Source organism: Alosa pseudoharengus, unplaced genomic scaffold (assembly GCF_046254945.1).
Source record: "Alosa pseudoharengus isolate Yale_2024_CS ecotype anadromous, Long Island Sound unplaced genomic scaffold, YU_APseudo_1.1 YU_APseudo_1.1_scf_6, whole genome shotgun sequence".
Taxonomy (NCBI): Eukaryota; Metazoa; Chordata; class Actinopteri; order Clupeiformes; family Clupeidae; genus Alosa; species Alosa pseudoharengus.
In genome coordinates, this window is record NW_027468848.1 from 39,598,945 (window position 1) to 39,625,657 (window position 26,713).

A 26,713-nucleotide genomic window follows, 5' to 3' on the forward strand; every position below is an offset into this window, starting at 1 on the left:
GGACTCAATCCTTCTAATTTGCCCCCTAGAGGCTGGCATGCTAGCAAGGAGGCTAAAACCCATGGATGCTAGCATCTCTTTAAGAAACATGCTTCCTTTTTGGAAATTAGCTATTTTGTCTTCTATCCTAGAGTTAGATAAATTAGTACATACACCCAGTCATAGTTAGATAAATTAGTATATAACCCAGTCCAACACATCCTACTGTTAGCCTAATTCAATTGAGGTGGGTGGGGCCAATTAGCATATGCTAATTTAAGGATTATAGTGATTGTTTGAAAAGGTCCATTTTGTTTTATTGTAGTTTAACATTTTGCATCCCATAAAATGATTATGCCTGTCAATGAAGCTAATTTAAATATGTAATACCTTATGAGTTTAGCTCCCTCCTGACACATTAGGGCTCATGCTAGTCAGTGAACCAGCACTTTTAGGACACTGGCTAGTGCGTTCAGCGCCCAGTCCTTGGGTGTGCTTTGTGGTGGAAACACCAAAAGCTCAATACAGGTAAAGTTGAGGTTGTTCTGATATAGTTAAGTCCAAGACTTGCTTGAAGACCACTTTCTCCAAAAACTATGACAAGAAAGGAAGGGAGATAGGTCTGTAAAAACAGGAATGGTGGCAAATTATACTTTTTCCATCTTTATCCTCTGTGACTGATTTTTCAGTAGTTTCACATTTGGCTAGGGTCAGTGTCACTACTGGTAGCATAAGCCAGTACCTGGAAACTACAAACATTGCACAGGTAGTCCAACTCCTCCAGAATGGCACACCAAAACGTTCCATTGCTAGAAGGATTGCTGTGTCTCCCAGCGCAGTCTCAAGAGCATGTTGGAGATTCCAGGAGACAGTTGCTCTAGAAGAGCTGGGCAGGATGGTAGAGGGTCCTTAACCCAGCAGCAGGACCAGTATCTGCTCCTTTGTGCAACAACAAACAGTGGGAGCCCTGCCAGAGCCCTACAAAATGACCTCCTCCTGGCCGCTGGTGTGAATGTCTCTGACCACACTGTCAGACTTCATGAAGGTGGCCTGAGGGCCCGATGGCCTCTGGAAGGACCTATGCTCACTGCCCAGCACCGTGCAGCTCAATTGGCATTTGCCATAGAATACAAAATTGGCAGTTTCGCCATTGACGCCCTGTGCTTTTCACAAATGAGACCAGGTTCACCCTGAGCACATGTGAGGTCTAAAGATGTCTTGGAGAATGTAATGCTGCCTGCAACATCATTCAGCATGACTGGTTTGGTGGTTGGCCAGTGATGGTCTGAGGAGGGATATCCTTGGAAGGATGCATACACCTCTACGGGCAAGACAACTGCACCCTCACTGCTCTTAGGCATCAGGATGAAAACTTCTGGGTTCCTCCTGGTGCACAACAATGGCTGGACACATGTAGCGAGAATGTGGAGGCAGTTCCTGGAGGATGAAGGCATTGATACCATTGACTGTCCCCCCACACTCCCCTGACTTAAATCCGATTGAACACCTCTGGGACATTATATTTTGGTCCATCCAACACCGCCAGGTTGCAACACTGACTGTCAAGGAGCTCAGTGATGGCCATGTCCACATCTGGGATCAGATACCCCAGGACACCATCTGCTGTTTCATTAAGAGCATGCCCCAATGCCATCAAGCATGTCGGGGCCATACGAACTACTGAGTACCATCATGAGTTGCTGCGCTGAAATTCAAGCAAAATGGACTAGGTTGCCACGTCATTTTTTCCACTTAGATTTTCGGGGGTCTTTAATTCAGTCCTCTGTGGATTTATAATTTTCATTCCCAAATAACGAAGTGCCATCCTTTTGTTCCTAACATATTACCCAGTCCATATCAGTTTGAATCCTACCTCACAGGATGCTCGTTTAACGTATCATGGCTTGGAGAGCTGTCCGCACCTCACCATCCCACCACAGGGGTCTCCCAGGGCTCACTACTGGGCCCCCTTCTCTTTGCTATCCACACCACTTCTTTGGGACAGATTATTTATTCGCACAGCTTCTCATACCACTGTTATGCAGATGACACATAGCTTTATCTGTTCCACCTGATGACCCCTTGGTCTCGGCACGGACCTCGGATTGCCTCTCAGACATATCTTCATGGATGAAGGCACACCACCTCCAGCTAAACCTCTCAAAAAACAAACTGCTGGTCCTCCCAGCTAAACCTACTGCTCCCACCTACTCGAATGCCCTCATAAAGGCATATATGCTACCCCCCGACCATTGCGCTCTTTAGACAAACATCGTCTAGCTCTGCCACCGGTACGCTCAGGTCAATCCAAACTTTGTTCATCTGTTATTCCTCGTTGGTAGAACGCGCTACCAGTTCCTACTAGAGCAGGGACATCTCTCTCCATCTTCAAAAAACTCCTGAAGACCCAGCTCTTCAGAGAATATCTCCTCTCGTAGCACTACTTACAACTAGCTAATTCTAGCACTTACCACCTGACTTGACTGTATAAAAACAGCACTCACTGATGCACTTTTCCCTATTGTACTCTACCTTTTTGAATTGTTTGAAATTGTTCTAGAATTGTTGAGAGAATTGTTTTAAAAGTGTTAAACTGTTTACCAGGTTGTAAGTCGCTTTGGCTAAAAATGCGTCAGCCAAATGTAATGTAGATATCCAGCATGATGTTTTTCCCCCATTGAGATCTGATGTGTTTTATTTTTTAAAGTGTATAATTTTTTTGAGCAGTGTATAGTAAGAGTTAAGGTTTGCTCAGAAAGAGAAGAAGGTAGAATAAGAATTTATTGATGATGTAGGTAGTTACTTCAATTAACCAAGATATAGAATAATTGTCTTATATACTTACACATAGTGGCCATATTGGAATCTTACCAGATTATACTTGATGCCTCGTATATTATTCAGGTTGTCATGTGATAAAATGACTGTTCAAACTTTAAAATTATTTTTGAATGATATTTCTATCATGAATAACAATAGAGATGGTCTATATTTTCACATTTGGTATCCGCCATATTGGATTTCAAAATGGCCAACATCAAGTTTGTTTGGAAATCATGTCAATAGCTTCCTTGACCCTAAAAATTGAGTGTTAGAACTTAAAAGACTTTTTTATCTTGTTAAATTTTGAAGTTGTATCAACAATTCTATTAAGAATGGTAGCCATATTTGAATTCAAGATGGCAGCCACTAGGGGGCGCTATGTGTTGGGGTCCATTTCAATTTTTGATCACTAGGGGTAGTAGTATAACTGTGCCAAGTTTCATGCTTTCTGCGAAAACTGAACGATTCCGGGGCTTAGCCGCTGTACTACTATGATTAGGCTACAGCTCGTTATGTCTCGTCAAAATGATTAGCCTAGCTCGTTATGTCTCGTCAAAATTCATTGATAAAGGAAGGTTCGCTTTATCCCAGAGAACCATACTCTTTTCACTTATGCTAGACTAAAGCAGAAGAGAAGAACTTGGCACTAACCATGTAGTCGTGTTTTCTATAGCATATTCGTTAACCTGTCGTTGAACTCTTTAAAAATGCTGGGATATGTCTGCGAGGTGTTTAGCCATGAGTAGCCTAGGCTACTGCTTATAAATGACTTTGAAACATATTTTACAAACGGGCCTCTGTGTACCTGATTGCTTGTCTTCACTATTCCCCCTGATGGCTTGCCTTCACTATTCCCGATGTATCCCATATAGTTCCAGATTTCACTTCACCTTTTGTTTTATCCACAAGGCAAAGGCAGAGTACTGTCGGCAAAGAACTATGTTGACGTTAGCTGCGCACTCACTCACTCAGAGATGCCTGCTTGACACGCCCACTTTCCTAGATGCGTACAAGGAGCAGTGAGAGCAGCAGTTCACACAGACGCAGCAGAACGTTATTATTTTAATAAAGTATCGATTCTAAAAACGTCGGAAATCGTATCGTTTTTTGCGTGAAGGCATCGTGATACCTTTTTAGTATCGATACACCGTGCAACACTAATAACTAGGCATCATTTCATGCACCTTTCATGATGGATTTGTGTTTAAGAATCTGAAACACTCAGGAGCAGGCTACACAGCTCCCTCCCAGGGGTCACACAGCATGAGGGACGCCAGAATCGCTGAGAAAGACCACCACTAAATTGAGGCCTCCAGCACAGCCCCACATCAGCACCATCGCTAGTGAGTAGAGCTACACCAGCACAGCCCCACATCAGCACCATCGCTAGTGAGTAGAGCTACACCAGCACAGGGTTGTGTAATGGATTCCACATGTCCCAGTTCTGACTCTTGGGTGGAGAGGGGAGTTGGGCTTGTGCTGAGCGCGAGGGCAGAGATGCAGAGATGCCGCCTTGCCTACCTGCTGCTGCAGCCGCGTGTTCTCCTCCTCCAGCTGTCTGACCTTTGCCCTCTCTAGCTCCACCTGGTGGGTGCAGTCCTCACGCAGCCGTCGCCCACTGTCCTGCAGCTCACGCACGGAGAACTCATGCTCTGCCCGCAACTCACGCTGCAGCCGCTGTGTCTGCACATGCACACAAACACACAAGAGCAGATGAAGCAGAGCGTTTATCACTTGCACAAACACACAAGAGCAGATGAAGCAGAGCGTTTATCACTTGCACAAACACACAAGAGCAGATGAAGCAGAGCGTTTATCACTTGCACAAACACACAAGAGCAGATGAAGCAGAGCGTTTATCACTTGCACAAACTCATGAAGAAACCTGCTTGTGAAAAAACACGTACTATCACATGCACACACTTGGGTTTGCCTCCATGAGTCTCTGTGTGTCTGTGTGTGTCTGTGTCGCTGTGTGTCTGTGTGTGTGTCTGTGTCTCTGTGTGTGTGTGTGTGTGTGTGTGTGTGTGTCTGTGTGTCTGTGTGTCTGTGTCTCTGTGTGTGTGTATGTGTGTGTGTGTGTGTGTGTGTGTGTGTGTGTGTGTGTGTGTGTGATTGTGTGTGTGTGTGTCTCTCTGTGTGTGTGTGTGTGTGTCAGTGGTGGACATTACTTGAGTACATTTACTCAATTACTGTACTTAAGTCGCTTTTTCATGTATCTGTACTTTACTTCAGTATTTAAATTTTGTTAAACTTTTTACTTTTACTCCAGTACATTTCAAGGCCAAATATCTTACTTTTTACTTCACTACATTTTGTGACAGCTGAAGTACAGCTGAAGTTCCTTTTGGAAAAAAGACTGTCCAAATACATGTGTACTTACTGTACATGTATATTTTCTATTAAGAGAGCTAGGCTTTAAATAATGGTCTTGCCTAACCTATGTTATTGCCATATCCACTATTTACTGTACCTTGTTGACCCCTTTTCACAATATTGATGTTACCACAACTAGCCTCTTGACGCCATAGAGCAAATGATAGACAATCTGACACTATCAAACACAAAAGGGAACATCTTCATTTGGTCCGAAAGTATAAAACATTCAACAAAGAAAAATGTGGTTACTTTGAAGTATCTACGATAAGATATCACTTTAGTTTGTTTTTAGTTCTTTCTACATACAGCAATTATTAGCTGATTTTGTCCTGAATGGAGGAGAAAGGTAGTATAGATAGTATAGTATAGTATAGTAATCGTGTATAGAGTCGTTAGGCGGGCTTAACATAATGATTGATGGCAGAGTTGCAACGGTTTGGCTTGAATTCCCTGCTACTTGAAAACAAAGAAGATGGATGTTGCTGTTGGCGAACAGTGTGACACGAGCTAAGCTTTTTTTAAGTTGGCAAAAGTTTAAACTAGCCAACTAGCTCCACTGGTGGGAAAACGCATGGGACTCATAGCGCTGCCGCTGTCCTATTGCATGCAGAGGGAATTTGAAAGACAACCGATTATCCCGCCCCTCGGACTGAGCACTGCGAACGGTGAGTGCCCAGACCCTACATTTTAATGTGGGTCTGGCTCGTAAGGCTAGGAGAAAGGCTCAATGACTGCATGTCTGTGCCGAATCATTTCAACAATAGTAAATGCAACTGTATTAATAATCATAATACATTTCAGGACTTTTACTTTCGATACTTAAGTACATTTGAAGGCAAGTACTTTTGTACTTCGACTCAAGTAGAAATGTAAAAGGAGGACTTTTACTTTTACTGGAGTAACATTTGACCATGTGTATCTCTACTTTTACTCAAGTACAGGATTTGTGTAACCAAAGAGAGAGAAGGGAATGCTTCACTGGGTCAATTATCCAAGTAGTAAAAAAAGGGTGCTCATCAAAAAACTAGGGCGTCCAAACTGCCATGAAAAGATAAAGACAACTTTTGAGGCACTCCTTACTAAAGTTAAAAAGCCTTTATTACATTTGTAGCCAGAATTTAATAAAGGCTTTTTAACTTTAGTAAGGAGCTCCTCAAAAGTTGTCTTTATCTTTTCATGACAGGATTTGTGTACTTCGTCCACCACTGGTGTGTGTGTGTGTGTGTGTGTGTGTGTGTGTGTCTGTCTCTCTCTCTGTCTGTCTGTCTCTCTCTCTCTGTGTGTGTGTGTGTGTGTGTGTCTGTCTCTCTCTCTGTCTGTCTGTCTCTCTCTCTCTGTGTGTGTGTGTGTGTGTTAGTTTGTCTCACCTCCAGCTCAGCATGGGCCAAATTCTTCTCCCGCTTCTCCAACTCAGCCAGAGTTTTTTGTAGCTGCTCCTCAAGAAGGTTGTACTCTAGTTCCTACAAATACAGGTTTATGTTACTACTGCAGCTTCATACAGTATGTATACAAATCGGTCATTTGCTTTATGTAACAGACAACAATTCTTTATCAGTAGAGGTTAGGACATCATCACGGATGACTGTCAAGTTTGCATTCACAGTGGTGTTGATCAAAAGCCTAGATTCTCAGACCCTCTTTGCAGGGTGCTTGTCCTTTTAATAGATGCTACTTGGTCAAGCATGACCCTTGGCCTTTGATATGTTTTTGTGCATTGTCAACTTTTTGTGTATGTGTATTACTCAGGGATTAAAGTGAAAAAAAATCGTTTGACTGAACTTTTTTCAGGCCATAAGTCATACATTCTTCATATATACCTATAGAGATAGCACCCCTTTTGCGGTCGCGACCTATTGGTTTTTAATGTACAAAAAGATGCAAACAGCAAAGTAAAGGGAGTATTCGCCTTATTCACACGACGGCCATTGTTTAAACCAAAACGAGGCTACAGGGTACACTTACTATATAATTAATGCCACCTACAGGCAGTGTTGGGCAAGTTACTTCAAAATCGTCAAAGTAATTTGTTACATTATAATATTACTGTCTCTGAATTGTAAGGCATTACACTACTATTGTATTACTTTTAAGTTACTTTTACCAAAATATCTAGAAATATGGATTTGGAATTCTAAATGCAGTTTATTATGCTCAATGCAGCTCATTGCACTTCTAATGGAGGGCGATGTGGTATAACATAATGACTAAGCTAGGCTTAAGGCTAACAACAGTAGAATGCAATAGGCGCAGTGATGGCTCACGATGCAATACAAGGAACAATCATAGCCAGAATTTTGTTAAAAGCAGACAAAAGGTCGAAGTCTGGTCAATTGTGATAGAAATGCTGTAACTTTAGGCTTAGGCCTACTCATTAAAATCAACAGAGAGCCCACTACCTGTATATTGTAACCCAAAACTTGTCAAGATAGGCTACACAGTGCCGCTGCTGGCCATTTTGGTGCCCTAACTGGTGAAATACAGTATTAACCCAAGTATGTCATCATATGGTCAACTATAAAGATGTAATCTGCCTGTTCCCAGGGATGGGTAGTATTTCTGAAACATGTAATATGTAATTCAAATACAAAGTAGTATTTTGTCATTTGTATTTTATTTGGTTGAAGGAAATGGCTCTGTATTTTGTATCAAAATACTTTATTGGTGTGTATTTTTGTATTTTAGAAATACTGCAAAATACTATATGTGAAACACACTAAAAAAAGTAGATACTACACACAGGTGTAATGAATAATTGGTAATTAGGCAACAATGGTTTATTTTTATCGCAATCAGCTAATGTGAGAACAGCTGTGTTCAAAGACACTAACAGCTTTTCAGTGACGGCTATTGTTGAAGCATCAGCTCTGGTCTGAAGCACTGGTGTGAAGTCGTACGCAAGTAAAGATGAGCAAGTTTACCTGTGCAAGTTCACATAAGGGCACCGACAAAGGCAACCATGTCCTATTGTCTCCATGCCAATCTTTAACAGAAAAAATGTCAGATATCTCAATGAACCACAATGACATCAATAGATGGTAAGGTGTTGAGTGTGTTTGAATTCCCTTCCTTGTAGCATCCATTTCTGCATTCTACAGTGGGGACAAGTTCACCTTGTTTAATTAAATAACAATTCTATTTCCTTATTAGCTGCATACTTGAGGTTGGAGATATTAAGGCATATCAAGTTTCTCACATACTGGAACTTCAAGATACATAGCCTTATGATTTTCTTATTCAGTTCTGCACTGGACTTGAATTACGAAATTCGGCACAGATACACAATTATGATTTTGGCCTATTGATTATAATGTGGTTAATTGTAAGCTATGTCAGTCGTTTTGGATAAGCATCAGCTAGTTGACTAAATGTAAATGTAAATTCTTGAATTATTCTTCTGATCACACTACATGAACTTGCATACGGTATACTATTTGGTATGACGGGCCAAATTGTATTGTTTTTTACTATATAGTTTTAATAGGCTAAATGTTTGGGATATTAAAAAGCTTTTTTTGCAGTGCTTTCATACTTCCTTGAAAAAAGTATTTTGAGTATTTTCTAAATACAAAAATACAGTATTTTATTTTGATACATAATATGGTTACTGTATTTTGTAGTTTATTTTGATACATTAAAAATGAGGGTATTAGGTATTTTATTTTGAAATACATTCTGATGTATTTTTGCCCATCCCTGCCTGTTCCCAGCATCAGAACACTTTGCGATGGTTAGCGTGTCGTAATTCAAGTCCAGTGCAGAACTGAATAAGAAAATCATAAGGCTATGTATCTTGAAGTTCCAGTATGTGAGAAACTTGATATGCCTTAATATCTCCAACCTCAAGTATGCAGCTAATAAGGAAATAGAATAGTTATTTAATTAAACAAGGTGAACTTGTCCCCACTGTAGAATGCAGAAATGGATGCTACAAGGAAGGGAATTCAAACACACTCAACACCTTACCATCTATTGATGTCATTGTGGTTCATTGAGATATCTGACATTTTTTCTGTTAAAGATTGGCATGGAGACAATAGGACATGGTTGCCTTTGTCGGTGCCCTTATGTGAACTTGCACAGGTAAACTTGCTCATCTTTACTTGCGTACGACTTCACACCAGTGCTTCAGACCAGAGCTGATGCTTCAACAATAGCCGTCACTGAAAAGCTGTTAGTGTCTTTGAACACAGCTGTTCTCACATTAGCTGATTGCGATAAAAATAAACCATTGTTGCCTAATTACCAATTATTCATTACACCTGTGTGTAGTATCTACTTTTTTTAGTGTGTTTCACATATAGTATTTTGCAGTATTTCTAAAATACAAAAATACACACCAATAAAGTATTTTGATACAAAATACAGAGCCATTTCCTTCAACCAAATAAAATACAAATGACAAAATACTATTTTGTATTTGAAATACATATTACATGTTTCAGAAATACTACCCATCCCTGGGAACAGGCAGATTAGCCTACATCTTTATAGTTGACCATATGATGACATACTTAGGTTAATACTGTATTTCACCAGTTAGGGCACCAAAATGGCCAGCAGCGGCACTGTGTAGCCTATCTTGACAAGTTTTGGGTTACAATATACAGGTAGTGGGCTCTCTGTTGATTTTAATGAGTAGGCCTAAGCCTAAAGTTACAGCATTTCTATCACAATTGACCAGACTTCGACCTTTTGTCTGCTTTTAACAAAATTCTGGCTATGATTGTTCCTTGTATTGCATCATGAGCCATCACTGCGCCTATTGCATTCTACTGTTAGCCTTAAGCCTAGCTCAGTCATGTTATACCCCATCGCCCTCCATTAGAAGGAATGAGCTGCATTGAGCATAATAAACTGCATTTAGAATTCCAAATCCATATTTCTAGATATTTTGGTAAAAGTAACTTAAAAGTAATACAATAGTAGTGTAATGCCTTACAATTCAAAGACAGTAATATTATAATGTAACAAATTACTTTGAAATGACAGTAATAAGTAATACATAATACATTACGATTTTGAAGTAACTTGCCAAACACTGCCCCTGGCACTTTCATTTCTTTACACCATGGCTTGTTAGTTCTCCCCCATTTCCAACAGCTGCCCATCTCCATTTATTTTTTAGCTTTTGACACCTGCCTTCCTTTAGCAACAACGCATCCATGACAGCTAGTGGCCTTGCCAAATAGACGCAAATTACGCTAATATGCGAGGTTCTGGTAGGCATACTGGTTATGGTTTTGTGCTATAAATTAATAATATTTTATAGCAAAGTTTTAAGTTGACTATTTTGATTGCATGGTTATTTTTTGTCAACATACACTCACAACCTACTGTCGTTATAAGTGAGGCCTAAAGCAAAATAGGCTACAAGGCTGTCTGTGCGTCACAAACACGACTGACCCCCTTACTAAACAGTTCGCGATGAAGACAATATTATTATTATTTTATGTTAACACGCTGTCAAAACCTTCCGTTGCAAATTGTGAAAAACATTGTTGTAACGTTACATGTCATAACAGACGGGATAATACATTGCATACGGTTTATATTGCGTCGCTTTACACATAATGTTAGTTGCATTGATTAAAAACTGTAACAATAATAGTAGCCTACATGGGGTGGCATAGCAGGCTATCTGTTCAAGTCATAGGTGACACCCAAAATGAACGACCTCCCCTGACAAGAGTTCGCGATAGTAAGAAATTGTCTACATTGATGCACGGAAAGAACAGCCTAGGCCTACGCTTCTTCTCCGAATTCGCACATAGAGCTCACAATATCATATCCAAAAAAGTTAAACGGATTTGCCAACCTCATCAGCTGTCTCGATTGTGTCACTATAATCCAACTTTTAGACCGTTATTAGTCCTCCATATGTGTTCTTTTTTTTAAGCAAACGCCCCAGGCCAACGAGACAAGCGTGTAGCTACAACATAAACAAAGCGGAACTCATGGCTGAGGTAGGCTAGGCTATCTTCTTGAGCCGTCACTGATTGAGACACAGAAAGTTCTCAAGAACACTATTAGCAGCTAGGTCTTTAAACATTTATCATCACACACATTAATTCATCGGACCTAATATTTGTAGTTGCCTTAAAAAAAGGAAAGGAAAAGAAAAGGTGATAGCCGCCCCCCCCCCTCCTATTTTTTTTTCTCATCGGATCTGCATCGATCTCAAATATGACATTTCTAAAATCAAATTGACGGAAATCCGTCCTACGACGGAGAACTTTAATCCTTGGTATTACTGTGAGCAAAACTTCCAGACTTTTCCCAAGACTTTCACCCATATTTCTTTTCTATACTTTTCTAGGTCTGGGAAAAATAATTTCATAAATCCCTACATTTCCAGGCTTTCCAGACCTGTGCAAACATCCTTGCAGGATGACATATCAATGCCGAATCCAATTTTCTGCATTTACCATTTCTAAATAGATGAAAGGGTTATGGCTCAGTAATCTTTAAAGTTAGTTAATTGAAGTTAATATTAGCTCCTGTAAGGGGTGGACAAGGAGATGGGCATCCCTCTTCTGCCCCAAAGCCTCACTTTGACTTGGACATCAAGTCTAGGCATCCAGAAGCCTGTGCCAATGAAGGTCAGTGTAAGTACGTGGAGGGGATTCAGGGGACAGTAGTTTAAAGATGCTGACCTTTTTCTTGACCAGTGCTTCCCTCTCGCGGTCTCTCTTCCTCCACTCCTCGGCCAGCGCCTGCATGTGGTTCAGCTCCTTCTTCTTCATCTGATGGGCACAAATCGATGAGCTCACACCCCTCAAACCCTTCCACAGCGGCCTCGACACATCTTCCACACCCCCAAACCCCAACCCTCCCTCTCCCCGCGGACAGACCACACCTGTAAGCACCCGCTCACCTGGTCGTCAAACAGGTCCTCCTGCATCTCCTTCCACATCTCCAGCTCCATGGCAGCTCTGTACTCCAGCGTCTCCCGGGGCTCGGCCACGGCACCACTGGGGCCACTAGGGGGCGCCACCGCAGCTGCTCTCGGCTGGACTGGATGTCCACTCTGTCAGAGCGTGGAACAAACCCGCAGTTTGAGATTTATTTGGATTTACGGTCTCTGTTTTTATTGTGCTGTAGTCATGTATGACCAGAGTAGTACACAGGGGCAGAGGGATATTCTCATATATATGTGCAGACAGTCCAGTGACACTGGACACAGTGGACTCACATGTGTTCATTTAGCAGAGGCTTCTATCCAAAGCCACTTACATGTCAATTACATTACAAGGGCCATTGTCCCTGGAGCAGCTTGGGGTTAAGCGCCTTGCTCAAGAGCACAACAGTGGGGAAAAGCCGGGAATTGAACTCACAACTTTTTCAGGCTAAAACTTTTGCATGCTAGCCCAGCTCCTTAACCACTACGCTACCACCGCCCCATTTCTGAAGTATTTCCAGCGTCTCTCAGCAGCGAGCAGCAGCAAGAGCGTCGGCGTCGTGTTTTGGGCGGCGAGAGAATCAAAAGAAAGTTAAAGTCTGGTTGACCTTCCGGTAATGACCTATGATGCGGATTCAATTCAAAATTAGGTGCGCACTTGTTCAAGGTCTGTACGAGTGATATAGAGAGTCAATAAAGAGTCAAAACATGGTGTCCGAAATGGTTGCTTATATGGCTGAATAACGTTACATGATTAAGTTAATCATAGTATCAAGATACAGGCTATACTTTCTGAGGTAGTTGCCAAATGCAAGGCAGGCCCAATTTCATATTGATTCATTGATTTCATTTCTTGATGAAGCAATTCATAATATCAAATTAATACGTGATCCCAACGGTTCCTTTAAAAATGTAACTGGCGTCTGGAATGCCTCCTAGGTTCAAGCGTCAAAAGCAGGGCAGCAGAGCGAACTCAGACGCCCCCGCTGGCCCCAGCATGTACGTACAGTACAGCTGTGATATGACTAGTAAAATCTTCAAACAGTAAGGGCATTAGCTTGGCAAAATGCCCATTATTCATAATACAAAATGATGAATACCTTTACAAACAGTACACTAAATGAGGCATATGTCCCACCATACACAGAATCCACCCTTGAGCCTCAAACCAAACCTGCACATGAAACACACCTGAGAAGACTCTGAAATGGCAATATCTTGGGTTCTGACGAGACCTAGATCTTCCAAAGTCGTAAAATAGCTCAGTTCTGCCACCTTCTCACTGGATCTGCATGGAAAGAATGAAGCAGTAAAACAATAATCACCAAAAAATCTCTTTAACACACACACACACACCAAATAACATCCATACTGGGATTATTTTGCTAATTAGAAGATCCGATGGGAATACTCCCGTTAGGAAGTGTTGTGCTGTAAGATTGTGCTGTAAGTGCCACCTAGAGGCTGACAGCTGCAACTGATGCTGTTGTACAGTAACTGATCATACACGGAAAAATACTGTATGAGCACTGCAAAAACTATTTCTTACATAATTATTAGGTATTAGGTATGACCAATTACAGAAGTATCTCAACTTTCCTTGGACATACCAGAAAGAACTAATAAAGTCTGTACACTGCAAAAAATAAAATATAACCAAGTGTTATTATAAATCTGATATTAAGATCAAAAAAATCTATTTGCTATTGTTTTTAGTATGAAGAGACTTATCTAGTGCTCTCTTGAAAGATAACTTTGATTTAATTTAAGGAGTTGTGCTAAGACAAATTTGCTCAATGTACTGGCAGACAACTTTGCTTGTTTTTAGGACAAATTTGCTTGTTTTCCGGATGTGACGTCTTAAAATAACTCAAACTCTTCTTCAATGAAGTCAAATGATTTTACAAGAAAGCGCTAGGCAAGTCTCTTTATACTGAAAACAATACCCACTTCTTTTTTGATCTTGATAAGATTAATAACCCTTTATATTAGATACTGTAAGCAGTTCTTGGAGTGCAAGAGGAAGAGCACCATCTGTGGCACCTGAGGCTGATCTTGATCCCTCCAGAGCAGGGGAAGGATTAAGAGCCTTGCACTGCAAAAACTGCTTGTCTAATACAATCTAACCAAGTGTTATTAATTTTATATCAAGATCTAAAAATCTAGTTGAGCAAGTGCGAGTGCGTTGAGCAAATCTGTATTGATAAGACTCCTAAAATAAGTCAAAGTCTTCTCAAGATGTCACATTTTTTAGGACTTGAGACTTGCTTGATCAACATGTATAAAAGACTCGACTTGATTTTGACTTGCTATTCATGACTTGAGACTTGACTTAGACTTGAGACAAATGACTTGAAATGACTTGACTTTTTACTTTTATTCATAGATATTAAGGAGTTAACTTTACGATTTTAGAAAATCTGCTTAGGTGCTGTTGCATGCGTCACGCGAGCGAACCGGTCATTGTTACCAAGTGACGCGACAGACCAACAGCAAGTGCTAGATCAAATGAGACAGACTGAGGTAGGCTAACTAGCAAATATGGAAGGCTCTACGTTTATACCAAAATATAATAATATTTGGCTTCACAGATGATGTATCTGACAACTCAAAGGAGAAATGAACAGCAGTCTGCAAGTGTGCAAAATAGCGACATAACCACCACCACGTTGATTTTCATCCGTCAGAAGTTAGTCGTGTTAGAAACCTAACGTCAAATTTGAGGCATGTTAAGAGTTGGCTTTGAATCTATTATGCTTTTTAGTTAACGCCATATTAGGTTAAAATGTGTGAAATGGCAAAGTGAAACATTTTCTTGTCTAAGTTTAATCTTGATATATAGCGAAAATGTTGCCAATGTAACCTAAAGTAAGCGCCTCTCTTTCTCCCTCCCTCTTAAACACGTCCCTGTTTCATACGTTACAGCCTAGTAGTAGGCTAACAACAGTAAGTAGGCCTAGCTAACTGCCAGCAATCAGCATAGAAAAGTACTTCACATGTTAGGCTTATGTATAATATGATATAGCATTGACGGTCCTAAACCCTCCTAAAACCCATTGCGCTGTCGCGCTTGTCAAAGTTTGGCAGTGACGTCGGCGGCAGTGTTTGATTGATTGATTAGTTCACTTTTTCAACATTATTGAATAGTTCAAACAACTGCTTGAATATATTTTCATGATTTGGTGTAGCTTAGGCTACCTAATATTTGAGGCATATTGAAACAATAATAGGCTATTTTATAATAGGTCTACTTGAAATACATTTATTTTTATTCGTATACATTTCATCTTATTCTTAAACCGTTCAGATGTAAGCTATGTGGCTTGAATTAATGCAATGTCTATTTGTTTTTTACAAATAAAACTCCAGCAGTTCATAACTAGCGTATTGTAGCTTATTTTCAAATGAAAACATGGGTAAATCATCATGAATTTGTATGATTTGGCTATGACTTGACTTGACTTGCTTGACCCAAGCTATGACTTGACTTGACTTGCTTGACTGTCACAAAAAATGACTTGGACTTGCTTGAGACTTGAAGGTTAAGACTTGCTTGTGACTTGCACATTTTACTCCCACCTCTGCAAATAAGTCAATATGATCTTTCGAGACAGCATTAGTAGGGAAGTGTCTTCATACTAAAAATGTATTTTTTAATCTTAACATAAGATTAATAACACTTGGTTAAATTAAAAATTGTTGCACTTCCGCTTTAAAACATGTAGCGCTTGTTTGGCCATAGTTTGTTTGTTTTACATTTGTGCTGGGGAACAAGAGCACCTAATGCTGCAGGCAGGGGTGTGTGTGTGTGTGTGTCTGCGCGTGTCATTACCCATGAGCCTTGAGGACAGGCAGCCTCTCTGTGTAGCTCTGTCTCCAGTGCTGCTGGCCAGAGGGGCCCAGGAATCGGCTCTTCTCTGCGGTGAGCAGGTGGGAGAGCTGAACACTGGCGGTGCCCAGCAGCACGTCCCTGGCACTGGGGTCCCTGTGCCACATCTCCACCACAAGGGGCACCCTGAAGGCACACACACACACACACGACTCAACCAAGAACAAATGGCAGATGTTCAGTACAGAGCACCAGCAAGCCTGACATCAAACAGTAAATAACTGAGCACTTTATGAGGAACCTGCACACATTATTCATTCATTGCAAAAACCCACTGCAAAAAATAAAGTCTAAGTGTTGTTGATCTTATATTAGATTAAGATTAATACCTTATAGATTAAGATCTATTAGGTATTGTGTTAAGTATGAAGAGACGTACCTAGCGCTCTCTCTTATTTCAAAAGACTTAATTATAATACAATATAAGTATAATACTTTCACTGTTTATGTGTTGGGACAGCTTCCATTTGTAGAGAAAGTGTGTAGCGCTGTAGCTGCCTGGCCATTTTAGCTGTTGGCCATAGCAACTCAAGCTTGGTAAAACTGATTGTTTTTGTTTTGTTTCATACCGACAGTACTCGGTGACCTCGAGAAACAGAGATCTATGTGAAAAATCGACGATTTCTCCTTTACGATAAATTTGCTTGTTTTCATCTTAAAATAAGTCAAACTCTTCTTAAATTAAGTCAAATGATTTTACGAGAAAGCGCTAGGTAAGTCCCTTCATACTGAAAACAATACCTACTAGATTTTTTGATCATGATATAAGATTAAACACTTGGTTAGATTGTATTAGATAAGCAGTTTTTGCAGTGTGGAAGGCTAGAAAAACATTATCTAAAACACTTTATCTACATGTATATTGATCCATAAAAGGAACATTTATGAAAAATTGTCTAAAGATAATGTATGTTACGACATAAAATAATTCTACAATTCAACTACAAGTACAATATCAGCACTGAACGACTGCCTGACAGCATCATCAAATATATAGATATATTCCCACAAATCATTGCACAATCACAAGTAAGGCATATTCTTGCTTGCCTGAGACCGACCATGACAATGAGACCTGACCATGACATGCCCTAAGACAGGGGTCTCAAACTCCCCTGATTGGAGGGCCGGCTATTTCTGAAAATGCAATGTTCTTTTTTTTTCAAATACCACACAAAACTGCAAACAGAAAGTGCAAGTGTTTTTATCTAGTTTTAGACACCTGTGCTAGCAACCTTACATACCTGCAAACTCAGAAGGGCTGTAAAAGGTGACATATTTCCGAAAGACGCCCGCCCCTCCCGCGCAGAAGATTTGAAAAAGATTTTACATTTTAACTATTTCCATTACATGGACATAGGTAGACCTGCAATAATGAATATTGAATATTATCATATTATAATATTCGTGCAGTAAGCAGAATTTAAATATGGCTGCATTTGACACTTTTATATTTTAAAATGACATAGTCCTAACAGTAGGCCTACCAGCTGTTTTGAGTTAAGGCCATGTTTAGCCTAATTGAATAACTTAATGATGGAGAAGATATTTTTAGACCTGCCATCCTTGAAGAAATGTCAGTACTACCTCAAACAAGGGTTCAACTAAACATTTTCAACTTCAAAAGTAAATCACATTTCTGGAATAATACCAGACTGTATGAAATAAAACATGAATTCCCTCTGTTTATATCCTTCACATTCCTGTGCTACCTCTAGGCTACTTTTAAGCCTATGCCATGTTTGATGTGGTCATCAAATAGGCTATGTTTACTTACTCACATGTTAGGCTACTTGTATCGACTAAAGTTTAACAACATGACAGAAAAACAAACTTTTGATTAAAGAACACAGTGTCATCCATTATCACTTATCATGAACACATTAAAAGCGGTCATGGTAGAACTGTTAATAAATACTTCATGGTTGAACTGTAAAAGATCAATTGACAGTGTTACTATGAACTATCATAGTGAATTTTACAGTAAAACCATCAAATTACCACGAATAAATTAATGAGAATAGCAGCACTCTTTTTATGGAAGCCTTAGCTATGTAGCTATGACATCATGTGGTCAGGAAGACCATCTTACTCAATTTAGCTCTAATATTCTCAGGGTCCTTGACTCTATATAGTATAATAGCACCTGCCAAGGTTAGAAAGACTTCAGTAAACCTAAAACACCATGGAGGAATATCACAACAGTAGCAAATCAGAAGAGAGAATGTAGGAAAGCTGAACGTAAATGGAGAAACACTAAGCTTCAGATTAACTCATCTTCAAAAAGAGACTCCACATATATAACTCTGAGTTATGTATAGGGCCAGGCATTCTTCATTAATTGTAACATTATTAACACATTAATAACTCCCGTGCTCTTTTTGCCATTGTTGATAAGTTAACAAATTCCCCAACAGAGCTACCTCAAGATTTCAATTCAACAAAAATGTTTAATGACTGGTTCTTTTTTTCATCACAAAATTGAAAATATTACAGTTCACCACAAGCCTAGACAAAATGTAGCCTCCTTATCTGAATTTACTGCTATGATGGCCAAACCCTTGAAAAAACTGTGCTGCAACCTAGTTCATCTACAGTACCTGCTGTCTTGACGCTCTGCCTACAAACTTCTTTAAAAGTGTTTTCAGCTGTTTGGCATTTGAGCTTATGCAAATTGTGAACCATTCTCAGCTCAGGCATTTTCCCAGCAGCACTTAAGACTGCAGTTATAAAACCTCTCCTGTTGTGTTTGCGGTCAAATGTGACCGATTGACAATTCTTTTCTCTCAAAAATATTGTTACCTTATTCTGACTACCATGAGGCAGACTTAATACAGGGCATCTGAACACACAAAATAATTTTTTATAATTTTCATGACAATTTGAGTGTTTTATTTAACACCCATGTATATTCCCGGTCTCAAATATGACCGGCCATTAGAAATGAATGGGTGAGAAAATGGTCAGTGTATAAAATTGAATCCAGACACATACTTATTGATTAGATGGACTGTATGTGTGCTTCTGTACATTAACACTGGAACCTTTCCCCAATAGAATCTTCCCCTTTCTGACTTGCATTAGCTCAGGTCAATGAGGCCTACAGGCCATAAATGGAAGTTCAATAGGTTATATCTATAGAACACACATTCATACAAAGGTCTATCACAACATTAGATGATAATATATGTGCTACTATGGATTTATAACAACTTTGGATGCTGAGATATCATGTAAAACATGAGTACGTCCCTGAGAACGTCATGTCTAACCATCATCGACACATGGAAAATATAATGCTAAATGAAATAACTCGTGAACAATCAATAACTTTCCAAGACAATATTAAACTAATAAGCCGAGCTAAATTCACAATCGCACTCAGTGCAGAGTCATTTTGTTTCGCAAAACGGCCAGCTGCGGGAACGTGAATTTGTTAACCTCACCTCAGCAAGTCTTTCATTTAACCCACCGAGGGCAAGAGAAAAGTAGCCTAACAATATGATGTTTTGCCTTTAGTTTATAGTCAGAGAGAGTGTATGTGGCCCGTAGCCTACTTGTTAGCTAACATTTTCTTTTTTTCCTTGGTCATATCGCTGCTGCAGGCCATAGCAGGCAGGCTATGCGTAACATAAAGTGAGAGAGATAAAGCCCGCCCTCAGAAACAACTGATAGGTAGGTCTTCAAAAATAGCACAAAGGCCAATCACTTGTCTATAAATCTCGCATGAAATCGACTAGTCTCACTCCAGACCTATTTTTTACAGTATATGCTCCAGACTATATGCTCCAGACTATATGCTCCAGACTATATGCTCCAGTATATGCTCCCCCGAAAGAAAAAAAAAACCTTCGGATCTACACGATTCACTTGAATGACATATTTTGATTCAAAAACGGCGATTTTCGCCGAAAGGTGACTAGTTTGCAGGTATGACCTTAGCTTATAAATAAAATAATGATAAAATAAATATTAATACAAATTATAAAACAAATGAAAAGCATAAAAACAGGTATGTGTGTGTTTCACACCAAATAAAAATATTTTCCTCTCATAACGTTTTTAAACCTGGCAAACTATAAGAAAGCAACAACAATGGATTTTTATATCAAAATTTCAAAAGGCCATGGCTTGAAAGTGGTCAGAGATAAAGTCCTACTGTAAATGTAAAAATCTTTGAGTAAAACAAAAGTTTATGAAGGGGGTAAATTTACCCATCTAATTTGCCACTGGATGGCAAGCACCTCAAATTATGCACCTTTCAGTAAATACTGGATGAACATATTTGAGCAGGTTTACTTTCCTTTTTTCATATTACCCACATAACAAATGAACAGGAAAACACCTAAGATGTATACCAACACCTAAGATGTATATGGTTTCTAAACCACAAGGCCTACAATAAAGTATTCTGGTCAAATCAGTTCCTATCGCGGGTAATCTGAGTACCCAGAAGTTCGCATCATATTGCGGGTGACTTTGTAGTTTAGAGCCCTATTTCTACTAGCCCTGCTGTCTGTACCACGTCCATTACGGACACTATCATCACGATTACCACTGCAACCTCCAAGCTATGTTGGGCAGAGGGTCGAAATAAGCATGGTATGCTTAGTGGACACCGTCGTATAGGCTACACGCAGACGCACCTCCATTCAATAGACGATGGATCATAATCTCCAAAAGGATATTCTCCTTCAGATTTAGAATAGGTGAATAACATAGCCTACCTAAGACTTCATCACACGTAAACGTTTTTCAAACGTTTGGTGTAGGCCTATTTCTGCTTTATTTCTGCTTCAATTTATGCAACACTATGGCCTGCATCGCTTCCGCGTCATTACAAATGCACATCTTTGTGTTTCTCGCGTGTAGCCTAATACAAGTATTTCCTGAAAACTTTGTGCAGCGATTTTGGGTTTGAATGAAGCTCTGGATGTCTAGCACTTAGTGGAGCAGAGTACAAATGAGATTTGTCTCCGTACTTGGAACTATCGTCTATTTTAATCAGTATCGTTAATTGTCGCAATTAAAATAGTCAAGGGCCGGATTACATTATTATTTTGACATACGTCGCGGGCCGGAATTGGGCCGGACGCGGGCCGGGTGTTTGAGACCCCTGCCCTAAGACATGACCTGAGACCATGTGTGCTACATCACACCTCACCACATTGTTGTAAAAACAAAGGGGTTGATTTGGTGTTTAACTTACCTGAGGAAGGTGTCCTGGAGTTGGTGTGGCAGGGCAGCAAAGTCGAAGGCGCAGTAGGACTGGGGCAGGAAGACCTCGGTGCCCCTCTTCACCTCCACGAGAGGGCTGGTCATTATGGGGGCTGCGCTGCCAAAGAACTGGTACGCATACCTAAGCACCAGAGGAAATCATACACTACATTATATCATATATCATCATGATCGTTCTTCTATATCATAAGCATTTTTCATATCACAATAATAACTATATAGTTACGTGATTATGTGTTTGCGTAGTGAACCAAGTAAATGAAGAACACTACACAAGCACACACCTCAGGGTGCAGTTGACAGGAAATCCAGTGTTGAGGTCTCGGATGCTGCGCAGGTCCATGGAGAAGCAGTAGTGGTGAGCTGAGGCTGGGATGGCAACCTTTGGAGCTGACATTGAAACTGAGGAGACGAGCTCTGCTTCTGGATTCTTCTTTGCGGGGGCAGCCGCTGGAGGGGAGAGCTTTGGCTCTAACAAAAACATCCCCGAGATTAAGAGTAAATGCCAACTATACACAAATAAAGTTAAACAAATGACACAGTCTTTTGATGACCATATTTTGCTCTAGACTACTAAGGAAAAAGCGTAAATGAAATAAACCAATAAATGTGTTACAAAAGTACATCGTAATCACTCTCCAGTATGCTACATGTGAAGCTTACTACCAGGCAGTGTTGGCCGCTTCTCTTCCTCCTCCTCCTCCTCTTGTAGGCTCTCAGCATCACTCTCTGTGTGGGCGCCTCCTTTGATTGGACTCACTGACCTGCGACCACCACCAGGTGTGCTCTGGCCAGGTGAGGGTGACCGTAAGCGCTGTTCATCAGTGGGAGGTGCCAGGGCTGGAGCAGGGGCAGTAGAGGGGGCCGCGGGGGCAGGTGATGGGGGCCCATCACGAGGCACAGCATCTTTGCCCGTCCGAAGGCCATCACCACTCTCCCGGCCAGCTGCCTACCAGATCAAACAAAACTTTAGTATTTGTTTATATTTGTATCAAGGATTTGTTTAGTTCATTTTTATATTGCAGTTCAGCTTTTCGGATTTTATAAAATACAGTACTTTTATTATTGCACTGGTAATATCTTTTACATTACATTTTTGTACTTCTTTTAATGGCATACACTCGACCATAACATCAATTTCACTGCATTACTTCCACTTGTACATACTGTTTCCTTCGGGATAAAGTGTGTGTGTGTGTGTGTGTGTGTGTGTGTGTGTGTGTATCTATATAACAAAAACAATGAAAAGTCTCTAGTAAAACTATGAAAGAACACAGTGGCACAATCCCAGACAGGCAGAGGCACCAGGCAGGAGTGACCCAGTGTGTGTCTGCTGCTGCATGGGTACCTGCGGGTTAGCCGTCTCCTTCCTGAGGGTGACAGACACCCCCACTGTAGGCTGCAGGTCTGTGGGGACGCTGGGCAGACGGGGCCTGGCCTGGCCAGGGGACTGCAGGACAAACGCTCCCTCCACAGTGGCTGGCTGTGTGCTTAGGGAGACACTGGTCAGGGCGAGGCTGGATAGGGACACCTCAGCACTGCCCAGAGAGTGGCTTCCACAACACAGGTGGATCTGAGATGAAATGGGGAAACACAAACACAGACATGCAAACACACGCACGCCTTATAAACACAACAACCAACTTAAAACACACTAATTCTCTTGTAATGAATTTGAATGATTGCCAAAACATTTCCAAACTAACAAGTCACCATCTACCTGGCAAGCCCCTGCAATGTTCAGTCCCCAAAAAGCTGTTTTGAGATTGAGTGACAAAACAATAGTTTCTAAACAGCTTAACTAGGTATTAGAACCAACATAGAGGGAGAACAAAGAGACATGGCTCAACAACACAGAGCACACTGTGAAGTTAATGGAAAGACATTCAAGTGCACATTCTTTTGGCCTACATCACAGAAAGTTCCTAAGACAAGGCAAAAATATGCCTTGGCACAACAAAAATACTAAATGCACTATGTCTTGTACAATAACAGTAGAAATCAAACAAGTGATCCACTTGCTTTCCCTTCCATGTTGTTACCTCCAGACTGGGCTGCTGGCTGAGATAGGCTCGCAGGATCTTCTCACTACTGCGGATGCGCACGGAGGCTCTCTCTGGCTCAAAGCTAGGGCTCATCACATTCTGGAATGGCTCACTGGTGATGTCATTACCCAGCAGTGTGTAGTAGAAGAAAAAGTCCACGCCCTCCCTGGAGAGCTCTGTTGTTCTGCCTATTAGCTGAAGAGGACAAGAAAATTCATATTTTCTGTAAACATACAAAGTATGTGCTGACACAAGGCAATGGCTCCTGCTAAAGGTAGTGTCTAAACTAAATTGCTGTTATTTGGCTTGTTGATCTTACACCAAAATAGTAAAAAGTCCAAAATGTTGGTATCTGCTGGAAATGGCATAATGCACAATTTAGAACATGGGCCAGTTTAGTTGAACATTCTAGAAAGCAGCAACACACACATCTTCTTTGCATTTTCTGTTTTGCATGAATGGGATTAATAATCCTTGAACAACAAGTTCAACAAGCTGCTTTCAGACATGTCCTTCGCAGTATATGTAGAGCTTTGTCCAACGGAGGTCCGTCCCTTCGGGTAATTCAGATATGATGCCAACATGCTGACATTATGTGTGAACGACACCGACGCACATTAACAGAATAATTTACATAATGTCCGTCGGAAATACTAGGAGGGGAGTAGTGTTACAGCCGAAAGTTCGGAATTCCAAATGGCCGGTTATGTTGTTCATATATACGGCCCAACTGCTTGGCATCCGCTGAACATGCGGACTTCCACGTAGGTCTGAAAGCAGCTACAGGCTGGGACAGAAGGTAAAAGAGTGGTGGCTACCTGCTCAAGTTTGGAAGCACATGCCACTGTGACAGAGAGAACAAAGAGCTCTGAGCAGCTGTCTGCAGGGCCGAGCTGATGAAAGCCCTCCTCTTCATTTAGAACCAGCTGCAGTTTACCCATCGGCACTGGAGAACCGAGAGAGAGAGAGAAACAAGTCAATCACTGACATAGTAAACATGACTGCAGAAACTACTACAAAAGAATGTAGTTGTGTACGGCACTAAAAAGGTCATTGTGAAACAAAATCTTAAGCTGCGTTCATGATGACGGTAAACTCTGAAGACCTGACTTGAAAAACGCTGATTTCCAAAAAAACTGTGGACATTTACGTTTCTGTGTTGTCTTTACAGACAATCCATAAATAATTTATTAGAACTGCATACTGTGGTCTTACATCTGCACAATTTTCAAAAATATTGCACAAAAAGTACCACACAGTGGAATACCTGCAAAAGCTCAAGATAGTCCCAATGTCATGTTGTATAACAGTTTAGTCTGTGAGTATTGTCTGATTCAGACTATGGGTTACGTTTTTATGAATGATTTCAATTCTCATCTAAGAAGTGCTCTGAGCGATAAAAAGCAACTGAGAAAAAGTGAGCTGAGGATGCATTGGGCAAGACTACGTACTTTTTGTAATGCTTTACTAGAATATATACAGACACCTGGAAATAAAATAGGTTGGACACCTTGTCTTGGTGGGGCCTTCCTGGCCTTAAAGGACTCCGGGCTTTGCTTCTCATCATTCTCCAACACCATGGACAGCAATATTGCTGGCTTTAGCTTGGTGTACTTGCTGCTTAGCAAGGGAAACCACCTTGGAGGCTGAGAGATGACATTAGAGGTCTTCTTCAAGTCAAATACATTTCTCCATGTAATTAAAAACATAGTTATCCAAATCCAAAGTTGTCACAGACTCAACATATTAGTGCCTGTGGTAGCATCAGGGGCACTGCTTAGCACACATGGGCCTATATTTTTTATCAGTAATGATATATTAATTCAGTTCAGCAACAAAGACATACCTGTTTGATTTCTTGGATGGATCTGAGGTCAAGAATTATGTACCCTACACACTCTCTTTGGTTAGTGGTTGTGTCCACAGAAAAACACTGCAATTTGATGGGTGTACGTTGGAGTCTAAGGGAAAGGTGAACAAGTTAAACACTGAATAACATTGGCTTATCCAGAACCAAACACATTCCCTTCAACAACAAATGTTTGCATCTAGCAACCTGTGCTGGTGCAGAGTCCTGCGATCAAGCTCCCAGGCCAACTCAGTGCAGAACTGCGGTTGTTCCTTATGATCCACGGGATCTGTGGAAAGCTGTTCGCCGTCAAACTTGGCCTGAACTATTACAGTATGACGCTGGATCTTGGGAAAGTGACGACCTACACGAAGATACGAGAAAACAAACCAAACAAATTGCGTTCATAGAAAGAATGAAGTGCAGGTGTGTGCAAGACATTTAAAACTGCGATATAGCTGCTATAACACAAGTGCATAAGACAGTTAACATTACATCACTTCAGTGCCGTGTTAGGCTATGAAAGCATCACATCGAGGCACTTAATGAGAAATTGATAGAATAAAGTTGCCTCCAGTGGGTTACTTGTAATCCGACACATGGAATATATTAGCCTAAAGTCACTGGAAAATGTTCCGTCATGGTTTCCAACCTAAACATTGCTAACTGACTCGCATAAATCCAACCTGCTGGGAAACCACTGACAACAGACGCCAAACATATCAGCGTTGGAATAACGTTAACGTTAGCTTGCTTATCCATGTACGTATCTTGTTAATAACAGTAAAGTTACTGCATTGTAGGACTTGGACAACTACAACGGGCATTAAACATAAAAAAACAATTAGCTAAAACAGTGTCTGTGATTTGTCTTCCAAGCTAAAAGTCAAATATCAAACAAGTAAAGGTGCTTACCTTCGAGAATAGACACAACGATGAGAAGATGATCGGATTTAGAAGCCATAGCTAAATTAGCTAGCATACATACATAGGTTAACTTCGCTCAAGTTGTTTCACGTTGCTACTTTAGATTATTCAAACCTTTAAATTGGGTTTAAAAACGAACTATGCTAAGTGACAGTAGGCTCGATAATTAACATTTCACAATGGGGTTGGAGTTACATCGTACCACCCTGTCATGTACCACTTCACGCTCAACAACAGCTTTTCGTTCAGAGGGTTACCTTACCGCCGCCGCCGCCGCCTCTGATGGATTCAAAACAATTCAACTTCCGTTTTCCAGTTGCAACGTGTGGAGTGGACAGGGAAATGTAGTTTTACATTTTTAAGATACCCCTACCGGAGGTAGAACTAAACGCAACAATGTTTTTCCTTATCTCTAAGGTCTCCCATATATTAAATGGATTCTTAGCTAAAAATATTTTACTGCTAAGATTGTTAAATTAACAGATATTGTTATAGGCTACACCCCAAAACCAAAAAAGGACTAAAATATAGCCTGTCCGTATGGGAGTTAAGGCATAGCCTATAAACTGTGCAGATCAATCACACAAGCTCTGAGAGCTTTGAAACTTGGCATGTTTATAGTCAGGAAGTTGCTTTATATCAGGGGGGCCTTACAATAAAATAATATGTGTACATTTAGTGACCGT

At 40.6% G+C, this 26,713-nt stretch overlaps 1 protein-coding gene across 3 annotated transcripts in view; it reads right to left on the reverse strand.

Annotated features, from left to right (window-relative positions):
* Positions 1 to 26,286, reverse strand: part of cep120 (centrosomal protein 120) — a 42,505-nt gene extending 16,219 nt beyond the window's left edge. For 2 of the 3 annotated variants that reach the window (XR_012983724.1, XM_076271167.1), the window contains exons 1-16: positions 26,016 to 26,286; positions 25,308 to 25,464; positions 25,098 to 25,212; positions 24,762 to 24,897; positions 24,070 to 24,197; positions 23,249 to 23,446; positions 22,555 to 22,779; positions 21,870 to 22,155; positions 21,491 to 21,677; positions 21,178 to 21,327; positions 15,912 to 16,094; positions 13,271 to 13,367; positions 12,056 to 12,208; positions 11,835 to 11,924; positions 6,549 to 6,641; positions 4,324 to 4,485 (exon numbers count right to left, since the gene is read on the reverse strand). Coding sequence is in view for 2 of the 3 variants with exons in the window: in XM_076271167.1 (XP_076127282.1) it covers positions 4,324 to 4,485; positions 6,549 to 6,641; positions 11,835 to 11,924; positions 12,056 to 12,208; positions 13,271 to 13,367; positions 15,912 to 16,094; positions 21,178 to 21,327; positions 21,491 to 21,677; positions 21,870 to 22,155; positions 22,555 to 22,779; positions 23,249 to 23,446; positions 24,070 to 24,197; positions 24,762 to 24,897; positions 25,098 to 25,212; positions 25,308 to 25,464; positions 26,016 to 26,082 (2,427 nt within the window). In the remaining variant the exon portion in view is untranslated. The remainder of the gene's footprint in view (positions 1 to 4,323; positions 4,486 to 6,548; positions 6,642 to 11,834; positions 11,925 to 12,055; positions 12,209 to 13,270; positions 13,368 to 15,911; positions 16,095 to 21,177; positions 21,328 to 21,490; positions 21,678 to 21,869; positions 22,156 to 22,554; positions 22,780 to 23,248; positions 23,447 to 24,069; positions 24,198 to 24,761; positions 24,898 to 25,097; positions 25,213 to 25,307; positions 25,465 to 26,015) is intronic. The other variant, XM_076271168.1, reaches the window with a different exon arrangement.
* Positions 26,287 to 26,713: the final 427 nt, after the last annotated feature.